This window comes from Symphodus melops (genome assembly GCF_947650265.1).
Source record: "Symphodus melops genome assembly, chromosome: 3".
NCBI lineage: Eukaryota > Metazoa > Chordata > Actinopteri > Labriformes > Labridae > Symphodus > Symphodus melops.
Genome location: NC_136693.1, coordinates 7,836,880 through 7,863,560, shown reverse-complemented (window position 1 = coordinate 7,863,560; position 26,681 = coordinate 7,836,880). Strand labels below are relative to the sequence as shown.

The 26,681-nt window shown below is 39.9% G+C and overlaps 1 protein-coding gene across 5 annotated transcripts; it reads right to left on the bottom strand.

Annotated features, from left to right (window-relative positions):
* Window positions 1-745: 745 nt before the first annotated feature.
* scml2 (Scm polycomb group protein like 2) lies at window positions 746-26,350 on the bottom strand. Of its 5 annotated transcripts, XM_079339028.1 has the most exons (15): window positions 26,274-26,350; window positions 26,085-26,178; window positions 22,235-22,323; window positions 21,977-22,042; window positions 21,294-21,364; window positions 19,812-20,046; window positions 19,257-19,345; window positions 18,094-18,337; window positions 7,759-8,075; window positions 7,333-7,462; window positions 6,956-7,162; window positions 5,900-6,073; window positions 5,469-5,684; window positions 3,383-3,537; window positions 746-3,117 (listed from the first exon to the last, which is right to left on the bottom strand). In XM_079339028.1, exons 3-15 carry the CDS (start codon window positions 22,254-22,256, stop codon window positions 2,992-2,994), a joined length of 2,052 nt encoding a protein of 683 aa, XP_079195154.1. In that variant the 5' UTR covers window positions 22,257-22,323; window positions 26,085-26,178; window positions 26,274-26,350; the 3' UTR covers window positions 746-2,991. The 5 variants fall into 5 exon arrangements, with proteins under 5 accessions (XP_079195154.1, XP_079195157.1, XP_079195158.1 ...); XM_079339031.1 differs by lacking the exon at window positions 26,274-26,350 and having other exon boundaries at window positions 3,383-3,534; window positions 26,085-26,215; XM_079339032.1 differs by lacking the exon at window positions 26,274-26,350 and having other exon boundaries at window positions 7,333-7,459; window positions 26,085-26,215.
* Window positions 26,351-26,681: the final 331 nt, after the last annotated feature.

Genomic DNA, 26,681 nt, shown 5'->3' with positions numbered 1-26,681 from the left:
CTCTTTTCTGTTTTACATGTTTATTAGTTCAAAATAATAGGACAGCGCTGAGGTAGGAGAGCTTTTAACCGGGATGTGATTAAAACCCCTTCAGATAGCAGTATATATAATTCCTAAAGGATCTGCAATTCCAGTTGTAATTAGCCTGTTCATCCTGGATGCTTCTGGTGAGCTATTTGAGCTTGCTGATCTCTTGAACAATGATTCCTTTGGGACTGTCACTTTTACTTAAGTAAGACATCCATGATCCTTTCACCCTATACCCCCATCCCCCATCCCCTCTGGACAGAAACACACAAAGACATAAAACTCTTTAAAAAAAAAAAAACCTTTAAAACTGAAGTGAGTTCATCCCTGAAAGTTATACTTTTTTAAGCATTTTGTTCATGTATATAAAACTTGGGTTTGCCTTTAGTTTTCTCATTAAAATATTCTTTTACTTTAGGAACCCGTTCAACTGACTGGGCATAAGTGTTCACAAACTGGGGGGCTAAATCCTGTCTCGTCCCACCATCATCAAAAGGAAACAGAAATAGGGAAATGGTTTACTTCCATATAAGGTCCTGTAATTTAATACATCCTTTATTACCTTTGCTGTCTTCTTTTAAATAACAAGATGATTTTTCCTTTGCTGGACATTTTAAACTCCCTGATGGTCTCATTAGTCATAACTCATTACAACAACGCAGGTCAGGAAGGCTTGTAAAAAAAATCTCATACAGCTATGGTGGCCTTAAGCCTCGAGGTGATTTACAGAAATGTTTAATAGTGTGAATGCATATCAAACATAATAAACAAACATCTTTTGTTGAACTTACAGTAAAAAATCGCATATATACATGAGCTGCTGCAAGCAATAGATCAAAAGGCATTAAAAATATACAGTTGGTTATTGTGCAGTCCCTTTATGTTGTATTAATTAACACACAATGCTAATGATGTAAAACATCCTCTAGAAAACAACCCCTACTAAAACCTGAGTTTCACATTAAAGCAAGATCATTTCAAGTATGAACTTGTTAACACTACAGAAGAGCAACAGAGTGATAAACAGCTACAACACACATGATTTGGTTTGACAATGGTTCTGAAATATTCAGAACATTTTGGATTTCTGCCATCAAAAACTGATAAATACTTTTAGACGTGAATATTCACTAAGACACAACGTCGTCCTGTATGTATAGTTATATGATGGTGCACGCAAAAACTGTTTAATGTAGAAAACAACTTTGATTACACTTACGCCTCATACAAGTTGATACACTGTTTAAAAAACAACCTAGTAACTTTTTACAAAATAGTTTCCTCAGTGTTCTGTACAGCACTTAAACTAGACAGTTGATGGCCTACTCGTTTGTGTATCATGTGTGTGTCCCAAAGAAAATTACAATCTTGTAGTCATGTCATGATTCAAGCTGAAACCATAAGCTTGAATGTCTTCCAGCACTCAAAAAAAGATACAAATAAGTACAGCCTGCCCTGCAGAAACTCATGAAATGTTTTCTTTCAAAACAAAGTATCCAACACGTAAATAAAATGTATTTTAATTCAACCAAACCTTACCCATGAAAAACAGGATTAATATGTGTAAGATTCAGTTCAGGAAATAATAAGACTCCTGATTTTTTAATGCAACCCTTCCTTCACTAATGCACTAATGCATGTACCAGGGGCATTCTTGTAGAGAAGTACATGTTTGCGCCATAATCAACTTAATGCTATGATTATACAATGAGTGGCTTGCATTAACCAAGTCTGACCTTCTCCAACAGACAAAATCATTCAAAAACATGTATGCGTGTATAATGTCATAATGTTGCATTGTTAGAAACGACACAGTGAGACGTTCACTGAGAACCGGAACAAACTTTCCGGTTTGCAGAGATTTCCAGCCTTTGAACTATTAATATGACTAAATAACCACTTCATAATCTGAAGAGACAGAAACCCTTCGGTTGATGTTGGTGTCTAAAAGGCTAAACTACATACAGGTTTGATAGACTATGTCCTACAGTGATTCATTATAAGGCAAAAAAAATAAACTTACATTTAGAGAAGTCATACCTACACTACCTGCTCCGAGGAATGACCTAAATTCAATGTAAAAATAAACCTATTTTTGCCTTCTAGGTACAGGGACCTTCTGTACTTGCTTTGTACTGTTGCGTTGATGACATAAATAGGGGAAAGAAATGCAAACAGTTGACTAGCCATAAAAATGTTTTAATAGTATAATGTTAAAATATGTCAGTTATCAGGCCTTTGCTGCTGACTGATTACAGCCCACACTAAATAGCCAGAGCATTTTTAGTATGCTACCAGCGATGAGCTTTTTTATATGTATATATATCATGCCATACCTCTTCTCCTCCTGAAAGTCTCTTCATTTGTGTTCAGTAGTAGTAAGTGCTAAGTTATAGGAAAAATATCAGAAAGATGAAACAGAACAAAACGGGTGTTGGGGGTTGTGTACAGTGTCCCATGACTGACGCAAATCTGAGGGCTGTTCTCCGACCAATCACATGGGAGCAGCATTTTGATGCTGCATTTTAGCATTGACTCTGGTAGCCTGAAACTTCAGCCAAAGTTATTAAAAAATATGTGGTCCCAGGAACTGTCCATATGGGTTGCCCATTGAAAAGCATAAATGAACAATTCAAAGCAAGACGAGTCCGGCCCTAAGTTCCATTGAGTGGAAATGAGGCATATGGTAATTTGTGGATAAAGTAGTCATATTTCAACAGCTTATTTTAAAAAAAAATTCTGAAATCAGTTTTTAAAACACACATCATGTGTACGTTTCTTTTTGTAAAATCCTTGTAGGTCATTAAAACCCCCAAATTCACAAAGAAAGGAAGACCTCAATGTCCTAGGCGATAACGTCACCCTTCATTCAGGTGGATCTGCACTGCACTCCATCACTGTAATATATCACATGCTTGTGTTTTTGTGTCTATATGTCCGCAAAGAAAAGAGAGCCTTCATCCTCTATTGCTTGGTCTGTTTTAGCCTCTCGATGTGATGACAGAGTTTGAGTGCCGGTCCCAGCTTTAGTCCCATGTACTTCATGATGACATCACTACGCAGCAGCATCAGGGCTTTGCCATCAATCTCCTGTAAAGGAAGTAGAATGATGTCATAGGGGACATGTTTCAAACAATTTGTCTCAGAACTATTTAAACAGAATGACAATGACTTGATTAAAGAGTAATCTGGTGGAGATTCATGCCTGCTTAATCCTAAACACAGACACAAAAACTCTGAGTTTATTTGACCAGATGACAAAATGATATACGAGACTGCGTAAAAAAAAAAGTGTTAGTGTAGCTTCATACAGGACATAGGAAACATTTCATATAAAAACTAATTAAGTACTCACATGTTTCCTGAACAGGTCAACGTGCGGGCCAAGAGTGTGAGGATCAGCCTCCTGGACGAACCGTATGACATCATCTACTGACCAGGAAGAAGCGTCGTTAACTGAACCCTCCTTGTCCTGTTTCGCCTGGTCTGGGCCTGTTGTTGAGCTCGCTGCTGTAAAGGTGTCCAGGCAAAAGACAGGACAATCATAATGACGCCATAATCAAAAATCAGACCATCTGCAAATTATATTATTGATCAGAGTTAAAGTTGTACGTTAACATGGCACAACAACTCATCATGCCAGAAGCATAATTACCAAGAAATCCACAGTTTTCATTTGAGTCAGCTGGCTAAAGCAGTAGATTGTATTCTACTTTGACTGAACATAGAAAACAATGTTTGAAAATGAGTCCGAAATTCAAACAATAAACCTGCCCAGATTATCTATAAATAGAACAGTTTAGTTCACGTGAAGAAAACTGTATCAACTAATTTCAAGAATGGACTAATAACCCCAAATTACTTTTGTCACTTCTCAAATGGGAAAACTTCACAGCAGAAGCGTAACTCCCTTCTCATTAAAAGATTGTAAAATACAGACAAACAATCAGAATCCCTTTTGACTTTAGTAGGTACCTACTCTGCATCGGAAGAGCAGTTCAATTGCGTAGGTCAACTCATGAAAACAAGAAGTCTTTAAACTACACAGAATGGAGTGATTTGTGATTTGACAATAATCAAATCAAATCAAATCAAACTTTATTTATAAAGCGCTTTTCATACTTTTAAAAGTAGCACAAAGTGCTTTACATGTTAACATCACATTAAAATCACATTAAAATCATTCCCACCCTCCCCCCATCCCCCACGCATACAGACAGTATCACACTCACAGTCATACTCACAGTCACCCCACGCTCCAACACACATGCGCAGACCTAAACCCATACACACACATGCACACACACCAGCATCAATGATATGGACAGAAGGCTGAGTACGGATGAACCAGGTAAGTAAACGCCAAAGAGGAGCCGTCTGCATCGAGAGCGGCAGATCGGCCGCGGCCATCAGGGGCACCATCACAGGGTGCCCAGGGGAGGCGGGGCCGGGACCCCTGACCTCCACCCAGACACCGCAGGACGGCGCCCAGGCAGCCACAGCCCTCCACCGCTCCCGACACAGAGGGCTCCCTCGGAGGAAACACTGGCAAGAGACGTAAAATACATAAAACTTTTCAAATGAGGCCAAACAATAAACTGAATAAAGCTAAAACCAATAGAATGATGGTAAGAGATAAGTAAACATAAAATGCTAAAATCATAACAGATAAAATGAATAAATATTATTTAAAAGCTAGACTAAAAAGGTGGGTCTTGAGCCTGCTCTTAAAAATATGAGCGTTCTCTGCGGCCCTGAGGTCCTCCGGCAGGCTGTTCCAGAGGCGAGGGCCGTAAAAACTGAAGGATGCCTCGCCGTGGGTGTGTGTCCTGACTTTTGGGATGACTAAAAGACCTCTGCCGGAGGAGCGCAGGGACCGCGAAGGCTCATATGGTAAAAGCAATTCTGACAGATAAGAAGGCCCAAGACCATTAATACACTTAAAAACCATTAAAAGAACCTTAAAATCGATCCTGAAAGACACGGGGAGCCAATGCAGTGATTCTAAAACCGGAGTAATGTGAGCCCGCCCTCTGGTCTTCGTCAGGACACGAGCTGCTGAATTTTGTAGGAGTTGTAGGCATGAAATATTCTTTTTAGGAAGACCAGAGAGCAGGGCGTTACAGTAGTCGATACGACTGGTGATAAAAGCATGCATTAGCGTCTCCGTGTTGGCCCGAGAGAGAATGGGGCGGACTCTGGCTATGTTCTTTAAATGATAAAAACCTATTTTGGTGATGTTCTTGATGTGTGGGATAAAGGTCAGCTCAGAGTCTAAAATCACCCCCAGGTTTTTCACCTGTGTGGATGGATTAAAAGATAGTGCCTGTAATTTGGGTAAAAGTTTCTCTCTCTGAGCCTCAGGACCGAGGACTAAAACTTCAGTTTTAGTTTTTAGGATCATTTTGCCCTGGTAACTGTCCGTGTGTAGTTAAGCTTACCCTCTACTCGTCTCTGTGCACTCATATTGGCGTGCTCAGTAGGGTTGGAGCTGACACGTTTTAGGGGTGGCGGTGTGTGTGTTTGTCCAGGGAAATATGGCCGCTCCTTCTTTGTTGCTCTGTAGTCTGGTGGGCTGTGAAGGGAGCGGGTGCTGGGAGCTGGATCCTTTGTGTTGGCATCTTTGGACAGACCATTCTCGGTGTGGGACACTGGTTCTGTTATAAGACAGGTTCAGAGAACTACTGAGACAACTTAAAATAGAACTGACAAAGTTTGCTTTCAGTTGTGCACACAGACAATGAGACTTATAAAATGTGTGTTATTAATTTAATGGCGTTATTTCCCAAAGTCTTTTCTATTTGACTTTCTCCCCTCATATTGCTTTGCTTTGTGCTCTTGTAATTGTTACTCCATTGACCAACTTGCCCACCTGACTTCGTCCTGTTGTAGAAGCGTGTGTTGTTGGTGAAGGGGCTGAACGGCTGCGAGCTGAACAAACTGTCGCTCTCTAGATGTTGGCACATGTTCTCCAGAAACCGCAGCACAGAAGACGTGCTGGAGGCCGAGGGCAGCTTCACATAGCGGATACCATGCTCAGACCGTACTGATAAGGGAGAGAGGGGCACTCAGCACAAACAACTATTAGTCTATGTGCCGTATATAGACACACGTACACACATATACAGACACACACGTACACACAGACACACACACACGCACACACACACAGGCTGTGACATTCACAGATAAAGAAAAGCAGCAGATGGTTTAGGGTTAGCTCCCTCCCTTTATAAACACAAACCCGCATTTTTCACCAACACTGCTCTGCACCCTCCCACCCAAGCCAAGCCCTCACAAATCCACAAATTAGACCCCCCCCCCCCCCCCCATCCAACCTCAACCGTAGTCTTCCCAATCCAGCAGCCCGAGGGAGATCCAATCCCAGCACCCCATAACAGGTTAGACGCACATGTCATTTCTGATTACAGACACAGTGCTCATGTCAGCTGCTGCTACACACACACACACACACACACACACACACTCACACACACAAAAGTGTGTGCTCAAACCAATTTCAGCTAACTGATTTTTATTATAAAATCCATTAGAATGTATCTAGAGCTTTATTTTGATGTTACTTGCAAGAGAATAGCTCTTTTTGTGAAACCTTATTCAATTGCTTGACGAGACAATACATTGTGGATATTTCTGTGTTTACGGCATACAGGAAGTTACTGAAGGCCTTTGTTAGCTTAGCATAATAAAAACACCTTAAACAGGTGGATAACAGCTATGTTTCTCTTTTCAAGGAAAATAAAATTTCTCCCCAGGGGGGAATGGATTATTGGTTTTACCGATTAAATTGCCAAAACATGGGTTTTGCACTTCACATTAAACAAAGTCAGTATCGTACTGAGATCACCTTGTAACCCACAAGGCGTTTTCTCCTTTCAGAGGGATTGGTTGTCCTGTAAACATTTACCTCTGATGACTTCGCCTCCGGTGTGAGACTGGCTCTGTAGGAAGGACAGCAGCACCGAGGGCTGGTACGTACAGTCAACACAGGCCTGAACAGCTTGCTGCAGCACAGCGTTGACTGGTGCTGGACCAAAGTGATCTGGGAGCTGTTGTACTAGTTTTCTGTCAAGATGCCGTCCATAGTCACCGTGTTTGTTTACATAAACACACACTGGGATGACCCGAAGAGAAAGAGAGAAACACACAAAAAAATCCAATTATCACATATTTGTATTCTTGCTGTTGATGATGAGTGAAGCTCGAGTTCGACACCACAAACATTCAGAAATGTAACATAAACAGAAGGTCTACACATTCAGGAGACAGACTAATCCAGTTCACCTGTGCAAACTACATTAGAGCCGTTGCTTTGGTTGTTGTCTGAGGACACAAGGATGGAGCTCAGTCTGGTCTCAGGAGGCGGAGCTGTAACTGATGGCATCCCCAGGGAGTGCCTCACCTGAGGCTTCTTCTGGAGTAAAAACAAACAAACAAACAAACAAACCCTCTCTCAGTAACTCTGTAATCTACAAAGGCTGTTAGATGATCATTTTTTAAAGTCTTTTTTTTTTAACTGATACAGCTTCTAAATCAAAGCTGGTCTTCTCCTTTAAAAAAAACATTCACAGAACTTCCTGCTTATCTATAAAGGCCCCTCTGACCTTTAATCCTCTTTATCCAAATATTTTCTGCAAGGATGCATAAAAAGTAAAATGGCAGGGTCAATGGACTGAACCATAACAGATGAGAGCTCTTGTGACATCTCACCTTGCTCTTCGGTTTAGGCCCCCTCTTCTTGTGTGGTCTGAGGGCCAGTTGAGCCTCAGAGCCGGTCCTGGCAGGGCTCTGTGACGCTCCATTAACTGCCGCTGCCGCCGCAGCTTCGGCCGCTGCCTTCAACAAAGCGATGGTCTGGGATTTGGGACGTCGACCTCGGACACCCTTGCGCACAGGGAGGGGCGGTAAGGGGTTGGGTAGTCTGTACGAGGTCTGCATGGAGGAGGAAGAGTTGGACAAGGAGCGACGAGTGGAGAGGGAGGGTGAGATGGAGGATACAGGGGCGAGGAGTGCACCAGGGAGGGTAACTGGAAATAATGAGATGTGGAAGAGAAAGAAAGGAAAGAAAAAGCATAGATACGTTTATCTTTCTTGTAATCCAAATGTAAGAATGCAATGCACTTAAGACAATTAGAAAGGTTAATAATACAAAACTGTATAATAAGAAAATAATTTTCTGATAAAGGAGAAATTAGGGAGGAAAAACAAGAAGTAGAGGGGGGAATGAATAAGTGTGGTGTCCTGCAGAGGAGATTTGTTTAGATTTTCCAGGGTCCTCTGAGATTGACAGGTCCTTTGTATTCAGCCCCTCCCTCTACTGAAATCAGAGTCAAAAGTCATGAGTCCCTCGAGACCTGCCTGCTAGACCTTACCTTTAGACCTGCTTCTTCCAACAGGGCGAAAAATCATGATTATGGTGATAAGATTGAAATTCTTTTCAATGTAGAAAAGTAAATATTGGATTTCTGAGACAATTGTGAAGTGGGACCTAAAAAGTATAATAACATTTTAACGATTCCTGTTTTGGACATCCAAATGTACGGTAAAATGAGGTGTTTTGAGAACTAGAATATTTGTTCATCTTATTTAGTTAAGTTAAATAAAAATAATAATAGACTTAAATACAGAAACCTAAACAAAAATGTTAAATAAGGCTCATTTAAAAGATTTATATTCAGATGTGAACTGTGTGAACTGTACTGAGATACGATGGGGAAAAAATGAGAGTGTAAGTGTCCAAGTCATTCAAGATACCATAAAAATGTAAATTAATAGCCCAGGCTTTTTTTTATTTATGAAATAACCTCGGCATATTTGAGAGTAGGTGTTGATACGAGACAGGCCTTGAATTCTTCTAAACAAAACGTATGCACAGCGAAGATGGGAAAATGTATAAAATAATCAATTAACACCAGACAGAATATTTAACTGTGTACACAACGAGATATTGTTTCAAAAATATTCTGAGAAATCACTTATTTTATCTTGCTTTGTAAGACTGCACATCTATGACAGCAACTTCAACTGGAATGAGCTTCTACTTATCCATTTTTTTCATCAGATTGGCTTGTTTAAAAAATGCACACACACACACACACACACACACACACGTACACAGACGCTGCTATGTACAAGGGTTTATTGGCAGATGCCTTTCTGGGCTTCAATTGAATTATTGGCGGTGTGTCAGGTAAGGAAACAACAGATGGGTCTATTCATAAACTTAGTATCATACAGGAACAACAGAATAGAAAAACCAAACACCTGAAATTATTTCAATTAACAGGACTTTAAAATAATAATTAAAAAAACTCAAGATAAGACAAAAGTCAAAAAAGGAACGTTTGGAGGTAAAATTTAAAAACAGGAAACGAGAGGGACAGTCGAACATTTAGTTGAGTTTTGATTTGTATTTGTTTATGTTGCTTGTCATTGGCAAAGTGTTTTGTTTTTCATGAAAATTGTTAAATTTTCGGTAGATGAGTATGTAATTGTATGTAATTCTGTAAATTGTCTGCCTGTTAAATAAGTCAGACTCAACACACTTTACTGTAGTTTGCTTCATTTAAATCCTATTATAATCAAAAATCCAATTAAACAACCCTTAATAAGCCTTGATTGTGAATATGTGTTATGATCACATAATCATCCCTTTAGGATTGTAAAAGAAAGAGCGCAAAAATTAGTCACAAAGAAACAAAGAAAAGGAGGAAAGGGGAACGCAAAGCATCTCCTATTTCGAAACCATAGGGCCACTGTGTGTGTGTGTGTGTGTGTGTGTGTGTGTGTGTGTGTGTGTGTGTGTGTGTGTCTGTTAGGGGTGGGGGGGTTTGAGAGTGCATGTGGAGGCTCTCAGGGGGTTGAGGCTTTCATTAGAGCCTCCTTGATTGAGGGAATATGGAGACACTATGCAAGGTTTACAGTATCCTCCGGGGGTCGGCCTGGGCACCCTGAAAGCTGTTAATTGGGAAATGAGCGAGAGTGGGCGTAGGATCGAGCCGTGTTTTGTTTCAGAGGGCGAGCGGTCACACAAAGCGTGCTCTCAGAGGAATGATACCAACCTGCACACACAGTGGCATGCTCATTCACACAGAGCAAGAAGCTATAAGCCCTACAAAGGCAGATCATCTTTACTTAATCAGAATCAGCAGGTTTTAAATTTGGCATAAGGGAGTCGAGTTGGGGGGCTTCTCTGATCTTTGCCTGCTGTAGAAACGAAAGTCTAATCCATTCACGTTGGGTGACAGTCGCTGCAACAACATCATTGGCTACCTTTTCCAGACTAGTGATTAGTGTCACCTACTATCAAATATCAGCTTATCCTCACACAAGTATAAAAAAAACTCACCACCTCAGCATGTTTACAACTTCAGAAATCTGTTATATTTGCATGTTATTTCAAAGGGCTGTGTCCACTTGTTCGTATCATTATTTGAAGTTTTTTTTGAGGCAGTTTTTGTTTTTATTGACAGAAGAACTGAAGAGAGAGGGAACATTAGGAGGAGACAGTGGGGGATGAACCGTTGGCTGCTGTGATGAGGACCACAGCCTCCATACGTGAGGCGCACATTACAACCGCTAGGCTATTAGCAAATATTCTGTATAGAGTTGAAACGTCTAGTGTATCACTCTCTCATTACTTGTTGGTTAAGTTTGCAGCTTTAGAATGGTTAAAGGGGGAAAACTTGTGTACATCCATGTGGACCCAACAGTATGTGTATCTATTTACAGAGCATGTCCTGTACATGAGCCAGTAGTATTATGTAAGGTAAAAAAATCTACCCTTCAAAAGTCATTAAATCTTATCGCTCATCGGAGTGTTTTTTTTCTAAGGAAAGTGAATGAAAAAGACAATCAACAAATAACTTCATATAAGTGATCAATCTATTCCTGGAGGTCTGGTTTTCATTTACAGGTCACAGCCCATCCGTTTTTATTTCAGTCTGTTTCATGACCGGCTTAAAACTCCTCACATGAGCTTTGACTTTGCAAAAAATAATACTCATTCATTCATTGTTTGAAAATGTAAATGGCAGTATCATGGAGCCCAGTGTAACATTTTTAACAAGCCTGTTGTTTCTGGTTAACAGATAAATCAGCAAATGTTTATATCCACGATGTAAACATGGACAAAGAAAGCTAGTTATTGATACCTTATACAATTTGCTTGTGCATGTGCTTTAACTACCAACAGAAAACTGATCTGTTTACCTTAAAATATGATACAAATGGGGCACCAGTCGCCTAGAAGTACCCCATGTGTAGAAGCTTAGTCCTCCAGAGTGGACGGCCCGGGTTGGAATCCGACCTGTGGCTTCATTCCCGCATGTTGTTTTTGAATTACACAAAAAAAATGCACACTCAGAAGTGTTGCAGTGAATTTTAATCAGTTAAGACATAAAAAACTGTCTGCTCCGTATGCTCTCGTTTTATCTTCCAATGACTGCCATAAAATGTAGAAAAGGATGCATTATTAAGCCCTTAGGCCTGCAGAGTGGTTTTGAAAATAACTAGCAAATGTTCTGAAAGATCTTAAATTACTCAGGTTCACAAAAGAAACATGTTGAGTAAATCTGAATGTGAACACGTCCAATCTGAGCGTGGTGTCCCTGCATGCATACGCAGCAACTTAACAGAGACATATGTTTCTGATCATGGCTGTATAATTCCAAGTCGACCCGCTGACCTGTGTGAAGCTCAGCCTGAGGAAACGTGTGCATGTGTGAGCATATTACAATGTGTGGGTGAATGTGCACGCATGAGAACGGGGTCGCTACGAAGTGTGTCTGCTGTCTGAGGGGAGGGGGGAAGGGCTCCACAAAGTAGTTCTCATCTAATTACAACACCCCCCCCCCCCCCCCCCCCCCACACACACACACACACACACACGCCTTGCCAACAGACCAATCAGCCATACACACATTCACAAACACATGGGCTGCCCTGTTGAGTGAATCTGAAGTAGTTTGAAACTCTTGAACAGCATAGTTTCAGGTGTGTGTGTGTGCAACAAGCAAAAGGGGGAAGTAGCAATAAAATGGCCTCAAGGTAAGTATAAACACAACAATGTGTCGCTGCATAGGTCTCCAGAATGATAAGTCAGCTTTTTAAAACACAGAAAAACACTTTTTTCAGACTTGGACTAATGTAAATATTCACCTTTCTACGAGACAAATAAGATGGGGTGGTAAAAAAAAAAAAAAGAAAATCTGATGCATAAAATCAGTGTTCTTCATGTTTGATTCCCATCAATCCTTGCCTAAATCCTTTGCAAACCCATTCCCTGTGCTTTACACATGATGCAAAACACATGGAGCCTCAAATTTAATTACAGCAAACCGATCTTCCGACTTAGACTTTTGGGCTCTCTGATTTTGAACAGCTTCTTTTCTCTAACAGTTAAACTGAATGGATGCTAGTCTTTTAAAAAGTCTTCATGCTAAACAAAGAAAGAGTGTAGACAGCAGCCTGTAATCATTTACACAGGAGGAGGAGGAGGCTGCAACACATGAGTCCACATGCAACTTTCACCAGAAGAGCAGATTTAGCTTTGACTTCCCCAATTTTCTAATTTAGAAGATAAACTAAAGAAAACAGGAGTTTTAAGTTGGTAATCTAAGCTGTATAAAGGAACTGATTTATTATAAATGGAAAGAAAAAACATTTTACAAGAAATGAGTCCTTCCTGAAATGTGGGTCAATGATAGAAAAATGTGTATGTGTGCAATTTGTTACATTTTCAAGATTTTCAGTAAACTCTCACCTCATAAAAAAGGGGGAAAATACTTCAACAACAAATTGTACAGTGCTTGCAACTTACAGCTACACTGCAACTGGTTGTCCTAAAAGGAAAAAAAAACACACAATCCCCCATAACAAATCTGAAACATGATCTCACAAATCTATGCCAGGCGTGTTTTCTGTTGCGTTGGATAAAGAGTGAAAGGATACAGCTGGGTAAAGAGCTCAAACTCACCAGGAAATCCCAATCAATAAAGCAGAACTTCACTGCTGCAGTTTTGTCTTTCTCAGAAGTAGCGGTAGCAGTAGTCCCAGTTGTAGAGTCAAAGGTACAAGTAGTAGCAGTGCTGATGTCTCAAACAATACAAGTACAGTTGCTTCCTGGTTCTTTCTTTGAACTCTTGCTCTTTGAGCTGGTGATGATTTGTTTCCTGTCTCTGTCTAGGCTTTTCCTCTTCCTAACTTTCTTGTAAAAAACCCTCCTCATGTGCATGTCATTCTCTTTTTTCAGTCTCTCTATCAGCTGCTCTCTGCGTGCCTCTTTTCTCCCGGCTGTAGTCCACAACAAAGCCCACGCTGCTGCTGTAGCTGATTCTGCCGCTGGTTTAAGCCTCGGCAAAGCTTCCCTCCCAATGAATGAGCAGCAGGGGGTGGGGGGTGAGGGGGGTAGATTTGCATAGGGGCACGGGAGGGGTAGACTGAGGGAAGGAAGAGTGGGTGGGTGTGGCGTAGAGGTGGGGGGGGGGGGGGATTTGAGCCCTTTATTCATGTTATCTGTAGGCCATATCGACAGTCTACATCAGTCACCTGCTTCTCAGCGAGCCCCTTGGGGGGAGGGGAGAGGGGTTAATGCAGGGGCTGATGGGGGGATGGGGAGAACGATGATTTGGAGGGTAAAAGGTTAAACTGGATCTGAAGAGTCCTGATTGAAAAAAGCCAAACTCCTGAACACATAAGTAAGCTTTCCAAACGCTGTCAGGGCCGAGAGGTGGGTCCTGCCCCCCCAGCGTAACCCAAACCCAGGCAGACATTATACTGATGAGAGACGGCTGGGTCCAGCACAGCCGGGAAACAGTCACACGGTCGTTTCACCCTGACTCAAGAACAATGTGCAGCAGAGAAGTCAGTCTACATGGAAAAGTCCCTTTAGTCCCAGACGTCTTAATCTGCTTCTGAAAGGACCAACATACAGTATATACGCAGCTTTGTTTCTTAATGCCAAATAACATATATAAACATAATTATAAGACACTAATCTTGATATTCTGAAGCTTTTTTTTAGGTCTTTTCACATAGCATTTCTATTGGATGACTCTGAGGGTAAAATCTTTTTGAATTTCTTAATGATTTTAATATCTATTAAAAGTTGAACAAGTATAAGTTTTGCCAAAACACCAGCTCATCGAACATTTTTTTGTGCCACCTTCTGAATTATATGCTGGGAAAATAAAACGTAATTTTCGTGAAATAGACAAAAACAGGCATCTGTCTGTATCTGCTAAAATACACACGCCTTTCTTCATGCATTATTCAGCCCACTATTTTCTGCATTCTGACCCAATTTAATGCCAACAAAGAAAGACAAAGACATTTCCTACAAATGATATGAAAAGCTATTTTGAGTGATGATCACAGCATACTGTACAGAAAAACAAACAATTAGACACCATATCTTGGCATCTTCAGTAGCTTCTTATTATGTGAAGCAAGGAAGAGCAAAATGACTATTTTTATGAAACTCATTAGACATGTTTAACACAGTTGTAATTAGAGTGTGTCTCACTCTTACTCTTACATGTACAGCTAATTCTCAGCTCATTAACACCTCTACCCAGCCCATTTTTATTCACTTACTCACACACAAACATACAGTAGCTGTCTGGTTGTTTATATTTCTTTTCTCTCAGCTTCTTTTCAATTTCAAATTAAGCTCACTAACAATTAACAAAAGTCACACAGGTACAGACCCGGACAGAAGCAAAAACAGACCTAAGCTAAGAGCTAACTGATGCTCAGATTTCAGACGGATGTCGATTTAAGATTTTTGGATCAAACCTTAGGCTGAAACATACTCATATACAAACAGGATCCTATGGACACGCACTGATGGAGAGACGTCAGAGTGACCCCAGGAGGCGCTCCGGAACTGGTAAGGGGAATTCAGTGCCTTGCTCAAGGGCACCCCTGCAGTGCTCAGGAAGTGCTCTCTCCAGCTACTAGACACATTTCCAGATTTAGACCGCATCAGGACTTGAATCAGTGAACCTGCTCACAACCCAAGTCCCTACGGACTGTGTGCCATTTATGAAACCCCACTGACTGGGAAATAATTAACAGTTACAACTTATTTCACGAGAATAAAATACTGTTAGGGGTGATAAATACCAACAATCACAACGTCTTGAGTCAGGCTTAAGACGTTTTATTAGTATATAGTTATATACTTTTTTTGTTCATTTTGTGCCACTACCCGTCTGCTTGGGGTCACCTCTCTTTCCAGACGTGATCAAATATCCAACATAACTTTTTTATACTTAAACACATAATGTTGCTGTCCCATTGTGTGATTTTACATTGTGTTACAGCATTGTGGACGCAATAGGCATTGTGGAAGTAGGAGCTTCACATACACACACACACACACACACACACACACACTCGGGCATGCACACACACACACACACACACACACACACACACACATCTGTGTTGTACACTGACACTGTTTCACCCACATACCCTCGATGTTGGATCAGGGTTGAAACAACTTTCCCCCGTAAGTCCGCCTCACTGTATTACACACTGCAGGCAATGCGTAACAAGAGCGCCTTAAACTGGCAATGAATGAGGGGCTTATGGAACTGGCCTCTGGTGAACTGAATCACAGATACTGAGATATTACTTGTAACTGCTCCCTGCATCCACAGTTATTCTTCTAAGACATAACAGAGTATATATTTTAACCTCTCAGTCTTGTATGGAAAACCCTGGAAGAAGCAGATCTGAACATCTTTCTTTGCATCCAAACATAAAGACTGGTTAAAGTCTGTAAACTTGACTGCCTCACTGGGAGAGGACAGAAAACATGATCCGACATGAAACTGCTGTCATCCATCAACAAAGTGAAAGGAAACCCAAACAAATACACACACTTCACATTCATCAAGAAGGCTGTTGATCCTGGTTATTCAAATACACATGATACATGGTAAGGACAAAAAACCACATGGCAGAGGGGAGAAAACTGCTGGATTACAGCCAATGTAAAGTAACACCAGCACAATGATTGATATTTATAAACCTGAGAAACCAAAAAATCTCAGAATAAACAGCTGAACTCCAGAGCCATTAGTCAAAGCGATTTTGATGGATTGCAAATGTCTGAATATCCGCCAAAGAAACTTCACCGTGAACATTAAGCTTCAGCATTAGTGCAAATCACATGGTGACACTCTCCTGTAAGTGCTGAGTGTACGTACTGTATAATCACATCCTGATGGATAATTAATAGCTCTGTATTGCTGCACACTTAAAGAATATCAGGCTAAGCTGTAATTTGTGCATACAGACAGACACAGATGGGGGATGTTAAAAGAAACAGTCAGACGTGACATGGCGTGTGGCATTGTGTTTTTTATATTATATGAAGAGCGCTCAAATTAATCTGCACTTTTGTTTGGCATTAAAAAGGCTTTTTAAAATAGTCATCCTGTTTTTTTACATTTGAATTGAGGATCTTGTTTATTGCCAAATCTCACAATTAATTATAAAGAGAATTTGTATCACAGACAATACATAAATTATTTATTATGAATTCATCCCTTTACAGCAAAAAAAGAAGAGGCTTAAATGTCTCTTAACAATGTACCAGCCTCTCTGACTTTGTCTTCATACCACTTTACTAATCTTCAATAATGAATACCAGTAATTCATGTTTCTAAAAACATCATCTTTTAAATCTTTGTCTGGTTTTCCCAATGTAAGACTTTAACTTTGTAAGTTCACACTGCTTTCCATGTATTTCCTAATTCTTGTATTGCAGATTTTTTTTAGACCCCTGTTCTTTTTATCATGCCACTGATGTCCGCTCAAAAAGGGTCACTATTATTTATTCACATGTTTAAGTTTTAGGTCAACATATTTAGAAGTTTGAAATGGTTCTGGTTTGATATCAATGTAAGATTTTTAAATCTCACATTTAATGAAAAGTTATTCAAGTGACTGATTTAAAAACCTTTTACTAAAACGGTGCAGCTCAGATAATCTACTTTTCTTCTTCAGTTGATGATACAGTAGGTGACATCAGTCCATCACAAAAACACGGAATCTTCACATAACTTCACCAAATGCAGCTCTTTAGCGAGACCAGGTGTAGCGTCTCAGAATGGGCTTCCTTCATTTATTCAGTATACTGTACATGTCCTCTAGTGTCCCACAGACGTACTGAACTGGTCGAGCTTGGACAGAACAGCCATTCAGAACTGCACTATGCTACATTTGATGCAACTTGTACTTTATTTCAGTGCTTCCATTTCACTGCTTTACGTCCATTGTACAGGCTTGATTTCCAATTTCATCTGACATGAACTATTGTTTTTAAAGGTAAGGGTTCAAATGATCCATTGTAAATGGTGATCTATCCCTACATATGAATCTGCCCAGCAGTGTGAAATGGGCCATGCTACATAATAAGATCTTTGTCTTCTGGTACTGTTGGTTTGTAAAACATTTGTACTTTGACTTCTGGGCGAAATTGAATGAAGGATTTTGTAACATTGCTAGACTTTTTTTTTTACTTCAGGTAAAAGGAGTGGTTTTTCATCGACCACTCTTCACAGGTTGTCAAGCCGAATATTGGAGCAAAGATGAGTTAAAAGGCACATTTCAATATTAAGTTTCAAATGCAAACTATACCAGTGGGATCTAAATGAACTCACAAATTCTTAACAAGCCTCTGTGAGTCTTCAGCGAGGATTAGAAGAATCAAAAATCAATCATCAATGCAGGAGATGCCACATCACAGCTAAGCAAGCTGATACATCAGAGTTTGTAATCTGCTGCCCTCTAGTGGTAAATAATGATAATGTTATTCAGGGCGCTGAGAGAACAGCTGTCCACTCTCAAAACAGGTCTTTAATGTTGAACAGTGACGTTACAACACGCTAATATATAGTGTAGTAAATGTGTATGCATAATGTTGATCTGAAATAATAATGTAATAATAAGATATGGTGTCAGTGAAAATTCTTCAGCTGAAATTCGAACCATGCAGGGAAAAAAACAAATACTAAAAGCATCACTTACAGAAGTTTCCAGGTGGCTGTATGCTGTGTTTTGTCAGAGCACACCAACCCACGGGGAAGACGTCTCTTGAGTCGAAGGGGCACCAATAGTCGAAGGCGCCTCGCCAGCCGTCAAACATCACGAAAATCTCCTGACCTCTGACCTCTCCCACTGTGGCTGGACAAATCAGATAGGGGTTCTTCCTGTCCACTGCCTCCAGCTTCATTCCAGGCTGGAAGTAGTTTTTAGGTGGGCTGACTGGTTCCTGAACACACACACGCACACACACAAACACACACACAGACAAACAGATGCACACGCAGGTCATTAATATTATGGATTACCAGAGTTCAACAAACAATAAACAATAAACAGAGTTAAACAGGTACCAGCATATCCTACAAATGGTCAGAATCAGACACACTTAGATGAATATATGAGATAAATAATAAATAAAGAGTGTCCAAGGCCAGGCAGCGTTTCCAACCCTCAGAGGGAGAAGTTGTAGGGTCTGTGGCTCCATGCAGAAATAACTTTCTGTGGCGTTTTGTGGGGCATCATGGGGGAATGAGTCTTGCACTGAATGTGCTCCTGTGTTTAAGCAGCACGTCGTTGAGTGCGATGGTGACGTTTTCCAAGATGATATGTATCTTGGAGTAAAACTTCCTTCACTGACACTGCCGTCAGATTGTCTGGCTCAACCCCACCACACCCAACATCAGTGAATTTGCAGATCAGTTTGTTGAGTTTCTTGGGGATCCCTCCTATCAGCCTGCAGGAGAGTAATGTCCAAGTACACTCCTAAGAACTTAAAGTGCCCCGTTATAAAAAAAAATTAAGGGCACTTGACAAGAAAAGAAGAAATCTAGTAGAACTAATGACTAAACACAATTTCGATAATTTTTTTGATTGTAACAAAGTATGTTTTATATGAAGAGTCTCTTTGATAAATCCTGTAACTTTTTACTAGTACGAGATTGTCTGTTAGTGAAAATGATAAATGTCTCCCCCTTGTGTCTAAATGAATTACTGCAGTTATATTCAATTGAACGTGAGCTTGTATTTATAATATTCAAAGACACAGAGATGATTATTATTTTCTTCTACAAACTTTGTTCATTGATTTTATGAAGTGAGCAAAAACATAAAAAGTGTTGCTCTTCTCTTCTTCCAGTCGTCCTTACCTTTTTAAAAGCAGAGGCGGGGGCCATCTCTGCTCCACTCAGAGTCCGCAGAAGGAACATGGGCCACGAGGAGGCGTTCATCCTGAAACCTGAACACAACACAAATGAAGGTCAAACTACAATACACGACATGATAACTTTATAATGGGTATAATAGGCACTATTAAGTTGAGCAGGCCTATTTTGGCTCATTGGAAACAACCTGTAAAATGATTTTTGGCTTTAGAGAGTCTTTTATTTCAAAGAGTAAAAGTGTCATTAAGGGTCATTTACATTTTATTGTTTTCCTAAAGTGTTACTTTGATTATACAATAAATGCTTTATGAGGCATTAATGGGTTCCCCAGTAAGACAGAAATGTTTTGTGTCTCAACAGGATGTTAAGTGGATTTATTGCACTTAAATCAACTTGACTGTGTTGCTTCCTGCTGGACATGTCCATGGAAGGCAAGAAAACAGACTTCCTCTTACAGCTACAGTTGAAGGAAGGTTCTTCTCTTGCCGTGTGATGCTTTGCAAAGACTGACCATAAAACTTTGGTCCTCCTCACACTCACCAAGCGGTGGCTGCAGCATGTCCCCGTTCCTCTCACAGGTTCCTATTGGTTGGATTTCTGACGAGTCAATCAGCCTCCAGAAGTCGTTGGTGTTGTCGCTGCCGTCTAAACGCAGGCGTAGACGCGTACCCATCATGCCCATCACGGTTGCAATGCACACAGAATTGGAGTTTCGAGGGTCCCGAGCCTCAAGTTTCATGCCAGCTTTGAAGTCGTTGGAGGGTGGGACTCTGGACTGCAGAGGGACAGAGAGGGACGTTCACTCACTGTCACGTAGCACCATGACTTTCTAAAAGCTTGATACACCATATGCCCATAAACTTCTAACCAACCAGCATGGTTCCAAATTAAAAATGGTTTTGTTTAATTGTCATGAGAGGTTCAGTTTGTGACAGTTTGAACAGACTCAGATCAGATAAATGATTTGGTTCCTTTCAAGTCTGTCTGGGCCTATTTGTAACTATTGATGGAGTAAACACAAAATGCTCATGAAATTAACACCCAAAGCATTCATACCAGTAATAAAAGTTATTGTGTTTAAAAAAAGTTTAAAATGCCCTTAGAGTTATTTATACAGAATTTTCTTTGAGACTATTTTCAGTCAGGATTTTTTCGGAACATTTTTAAATACTCATTTTCATCCTAGAGACAAAACAAAACAATGGGGCTCAATGCCACAAAGGAACATATCTGACTTTGTCGCCACATAATTCTTAGACTGACACATGTATGATTAGTCTTAGCTATGTTTACAAACAGTGTACAATAAAATATGATTTATCTTTTAATAAGAAACACCTACATGAAATACTTCAGAAAGAGCACAAGTGTTCTGAGCAGCTGGACACTGTGTTCAGCATCTTTACATTTACAAGTGGCATTAAAGGGAACAACTTAGGTCACATATTGTGCAAAATACACTTTACCATGATATTCTAACACTAATGTGTGTCCCTAGTTTGTCTACAAACCTCTCAATTATGATAAAAGTCCATCATCTCTGTCTTTTGCCTGCTCCGCTTTTCAGACAACGTGTGCTCAAACAAGCTGTTTGGAGACTTTCCCTTCATGACATCACAAAGGGCAGTAACCCTCCCCCAAGGTGGGTGACACTCCCACAGCTAAGTCTTTGTTCTGCCCTCAGAGTCCACCTTCTCAACGTAAACAATAAAGCATGCAGCGAGAAAGACCACGCTACAGTACATCCACTCCCTGGACATCCTCAATCTAAGCTCACCTCTGACATTAAAGCTACAGGCACATCATAAACAGCCTGTTCTGAGCAGGGCTGAAATAGAGGGCTTGATAAGCATGCTAAAAAAACAGCTGTCCGCCTGCACAGGCAACGGATCTTTTGCAAGAAACTTCACATACAATTTAGTGGAGCTCTGAGACATGCAGTATTTAACTTGTTGAAAAGAAGTACATGTGACCTTTAAGGGAAATGAAAGAGTCTAAAAGTGAGTCATGCTGATCAGTTACCTGTCTGAAGCATGTAGGCGATGCTGCAGTCGAGGACGTTTCTCTCAAATAGTCCTCCCAACTGAACGGCTCTAGCAACAAAAAAGAAAAACAGAAACATACTACTGACTACTCAATCATTGTCATAGGACGGTGAGGAAAATATAACGCAAAAAAATAAGAAACCTTGAATTTACTTTCACTGCTGAAGTGAGTGTAAGTTTATCCACCACAGGCAATAACTTCCCTGCAGATTCAAGGGATTGTGTTCTCGTAAAACCGTGCTGTGATCAGCCCTGCTCATGATGTGTGGGTGTCTTCATTTAATATTCGATATTTCATTGGACTGTGTATTACTTATTTATTGTAAGTAAATAACACAATTCATTTATTTGGATGCAAAAAAGACAAAAGAGAATGCCAATATAATTATTGTTCACACCTCTATGTAGCTAAATCTGCACAATTAAGGAAGTTAAGAAAAATAAGATGATCAATCTGAATGAAAGATCAGATCAGTATTTGTGGGACAATTTGCATGGCTTGCTAAAATCTTCTGATGACTAAGGAAATATGTTGCTTTCGATTAATGTCCCAGCCCCCTTACAAAAGTTAATGCAAAAAACAAAACGACTGACTGAAAGATTTAGATCCAGCAAATAATAAAAGGATCAACAATGAAGACAGAGATCAGAGCTGCCAACCGTTGGCTTTGTCGAGTCCAGAGCCTGCTGTGATGCTGCTCCGTCTCTCCTTCTCCTCTTTTTGATCTGAAATCAAAAGATGATTGAACAGCTCATCAGGATCTGGTGGCTACTGAAACACACACTGTAATTACTGTGAGAATGGCCGTATAAAAACAAGCTATTACAACCGTTCTGAGATAGCTTGTATGTCATCAAACTGAGCACAGAGAGCCGTACAAGAGCAGCACCCAGGGACAAAGTGTCATGAATATGTACCTCTGTGTGGCGTACGACCCATGATAAGCAGAGTTCAACGTGCTGCTGAAGAAGAGGTGAAGTCAGGAAGGATTTTATCTGCACAGGCACTGGAGAGGAGACAAAAACCATCAAAGAAAAATCCATAATGCACTTACCAAAAAAACAAAGACAAAAACAAAAAATGATAAGTTGGGATTCTTTTTAAATCACTGTTTGATCAGAATAATTACAACAAATCTAAGATGACAAACTGACACACATAACCACTAAGACTAAGAAGAGGGATAACATCATTTGTGCCCTAACGCTAACCTGACGTCCAATGAGTAAGAGGATTGATTTTTAAACACTTTCCTGTTTGTAAAGCACTAAGTGGTTTCAGGTCATTATTAATGATGCAGACCTCTTAGATAGTGCAGGATATATCCACTGAAAGATGCCAAAGTCAGAGCTAAAGACAAAGAAGAAGCACTTTTATTTGATGTTCCACATGTGTGAAGCAAACTGAGGTGTGCTCCAAATCTCCATTCATTTAAATGAAGGCTTCAAACATTTCACACTGCATCTTCTTAGAGCAAAAACTGGGACTTCTTTTTGTCACGTTGTTCTCCACTGTGCACTCCTTGGAAATCTTTCTTTTCTTTTTTTAGTTTGTATTGATACATTTCAAACCTTTAGGTAACCCTTGAATCATTCATAAATTGTTGTATATCTTGCCTTGTATGTGTTCTGTATTTTTTCTTAGTTTCTGTCTTATGAAGAGGACTCTTATAGAGGAGAATATATTTGCTTTCAACAGCTGCCATTTCATAGACTTGTCCTGCTAAATTAGTTATTTAGTTATTGGTACCTGTTATTTAGTGAAATAGTTTTATTTTAAAGATAAAGTCTGAAAATAATCCTAAATAACTTCACTTTTTAGTCTTTTTTTGTAAATTTGTTACAAACTAAAGGGATTTACAGCTTTAATAAACTGCCACGCTTGCTATCAATGTAAAGTTAAGAGTGTCTGCTTGCATTATGAGCATATGGGACTCACACAGTGCTGCAAAGTGGGTAGGAAAGTCTGATGTTGTAAAAGGAACTCAAATGTAATTACTTTGTTTTATTCATGAGGCTTGTTCTGTAAAATGTCGCGTGAGAATACGAGTGAGAATAAATAATAGAAAAGTTATCAGTTTTGCCACATTATAAACATTTACTCTGAGTCACTCTAATATATAAATACAATAAAACTGTTACCACACGGTTCATGCTGAAAATCTGGCCCATGCATCCAGGGTTTCTAAGACTCTCTGCATTATCCCGCCGCCTGATCAGAGGGCCGTCTCGAAATGAAGAGGTGAATGGATCCAAGATTTTTCCTTTTATCCAAAAATGTAAAGGTTAACATGTCTCTGGAAGCCAGACATCGTCTTGTTCCCTTGTGTTGAAAGATTTGACCATCTGCACTGTATTGTGGCTGCCCCCCCACCACTCCCCCCACCCAGCCCTCTGTATCTGCAGCGAATCCCATTGAGTCAGAAGAAGCCATAAAGATTCCAAGCTGCCATAAAAAGCCATTAAGACGTGTGGATGTAGGACGTCTGCTGGCTGACATGAAAAGGATTCCAGCTCTGCTCCTTGCTCAGAACCAGACTGCCTCAGTGTTTGCTCTGCACTGTCTGGCCCACTCAAGATGGTCAGACAAAAACCCTGTTAGACCAGGAAACACTTACTTTTACAACCCGTTCACAAACCTGAACAGACCAGAGATCAGAAAAATGACCTGAGACCTGCTCTTAGGCTGTAACTTTCTACCTGACAGGAGTTTCCCCAGCGTTTTTTAAACACAGTTTTTATATTTTAATCAAGGACGTTTATTATAGTGATGCAAGACTTAAAAACAATGATTTAACTGATACAGTTGGACTGTTTCCCTTTTTTGCTACTTGTACTATTATAATTATTTTATTAAATTAGTCAACAGAGTGTAATTATAGTTATAACAAAAAGTTACATAAAGATTAAATGAAATATAGGCTCTTTTTTTTTAACCACTTGAATTTCCCTCGGGATCAATAAAGTATCTATCTATCTATCTATCTATCTATCTATCAATGTGAAATAAAAATTAGTACACTAAACAATTCTTCATTTGCATAACCAGGTTAATACTGAATCAAAGACTGACTTTTTGTGTGGACTTGCTTTGGTTCATTCTTCTCATTTTGTGTGAAGCTTGCTCATTGCTCAACACTTGAAACGGAATTTCCTGTATAAAAAGTGAAATGCAAAAATAACATTACAGTTATAATTCACCATTACGTTACGTTGAAGAGTCTGAGTTTGTTTGCCAGAGGACAATAAAGGAGGGCTTTGAATGCGGCAATAACCATCGTGGAATTTTAAGATTTTTTTCTGTCCTGAAATACTTCAGATTTGTTTCATTCATCATCAGGATTTGAAAGAATCCATGAAATAAAATAAAAACAAATGAATAAAAGTTCAGAATGCTTATCTTAAAATGTGTCGGATCAAAACCTGAATATATTCAGTTTAATATCACATTGGATAAGAAAGAGCCAAATCACGGCACAGATTGACATTTAGCCATTATTCAACCAACAAGTGATCGAGAAACCATTGGGTTTGTTACTTCTCATGGCTGGTCCCTGATGTATATCATTGGACCAGCTCAGGAAAAGTGTAAAAGATGTTTAAGGAAAAATATGAATCAATTCAAGTAAAAGAAAAGTGAAATTACAAATCAGATAATGCACCAGCCCTCACCCTGAGATCTAACAACTCCAAAGCTTGCTCAAAATTACAAAAGCCTCCCACTGATGAAAATCATAATAACTGAAGGGGAAAAAAACATTTTAAAAGTTGGACACTTGCCATTTTGTGGTGAATAACCAAAGAATAACTACATTTATAGAAAAAAGAATCCAGATTATTCTACAGATTTGTCACACAGGTCTGCTCAATCTTCCATACTTTCAGTACATTTAAATCTGAAAGAAAAGCAGAGTACTGCATTGCCCCTTCATGTTGCACCTTTCTATTGGACGAGAAGGGAAATATTCTTCTTTTCTTACTTAGTTACAGACTTTAACCCTCAAATCCAAACTGAAGACCCTCCTTACAGCCTCCTCTGTTGTTATCTGAGTTTGGATTGAGGACAGGTTTGGAACACATTACTGCTGGAGCCTGCAGGGTGTGAGCCGCTGCATGCAGGGCGTCCTCTCCAGGGTGGTCACTTACAGGTTTCATATCCAAACACAACTTTTATTGAGAACCTTTGTCATCGAGACCTATTTAGTTTTCTTGATAACAACGCTTAAATGAAGTTGTTGCACTATTGCATCTGTAAAACAAGGTTATATGCATGTGTAGTTTATAAGGTAAACATAGCTTCTTTCATAGGATTAATATTATAAGTTTTAATGTCTGAATGAGCGAGGGTCACAATATACTCTGCAGAAAAGTGTGTGACGCATTTTCATTTGCTTTATGGTCACATTTGGTGGGCGGGACAGTGATCATTACACAGGCTAAAACATTGCTAACCTTATAACGTGTTCTCAGTCTCGTGCGATAGTACAAGGCTGCCGTCTCACGCCCAACCTTTTCTTAGTAGCATTTTTTTTCCAGCAGGAAACCAGTAAACAGAAAGCGAAGGGAATTCTGCACAGTTCAATGTCGCTGCACTGTAACCGACGAGCTGTCCGCCTGCACAGCACTGCACACAGTAAACACACCGCTGTCTGCCACTGCGGGGACCAGCAGTAGGGGAAGAAACTGCAAGGCTTTCACCACAAACCGGGAAACAAACACAGAGAGAAGCCATTCATGAGAGAAACAATGAGACATGAGCCGTACCCACCTTCTGAACAGCGTATTTAGAGGGGAGAGTCCACTTTCTAACAGATGCAAGCCGCCATATTCGCTGCAGCTTCGCGCATGTCCACCACGCAGTGCTGTAATTCACATGTTTCCACTGGTAGTTAAAAAAACAGACAGACAGAGGATGGAAATAATGAATAAGTCGTGTCATTAAGAAAGATAACGTTACTTATTAGGCTTGAATAATAAACTGCATGTAAAGAGGGAACGAAATTTCAAAGTGTTTTAGTTTACGATGTCCCTGCAGCAGGAGGTGATGAAATGACAGGAGAAATAAGTGCAGGTGAAGACCAATGCAGGGACATATAGGCTGTGTGGCTGATAATATAGAGAACACATTTATAAAACTCACGAGCTTAATTGATTGTTTTAATGAAACTATAAACAGCCAATTTACGAGAAAATACAATTTGGGAGATAAAATCGATTAAAGATTAACATTGAAAGAAGTATCAAAAAAATAATAATAGACCTATTTTAACCAGTTGGCCTCTGTGATCTATGTTCTGCATTCAAACTGTTTTACTGAATAAAAGTAGGCATAAAGAAAAATAATCAGAGAATTGATGCAGAATGG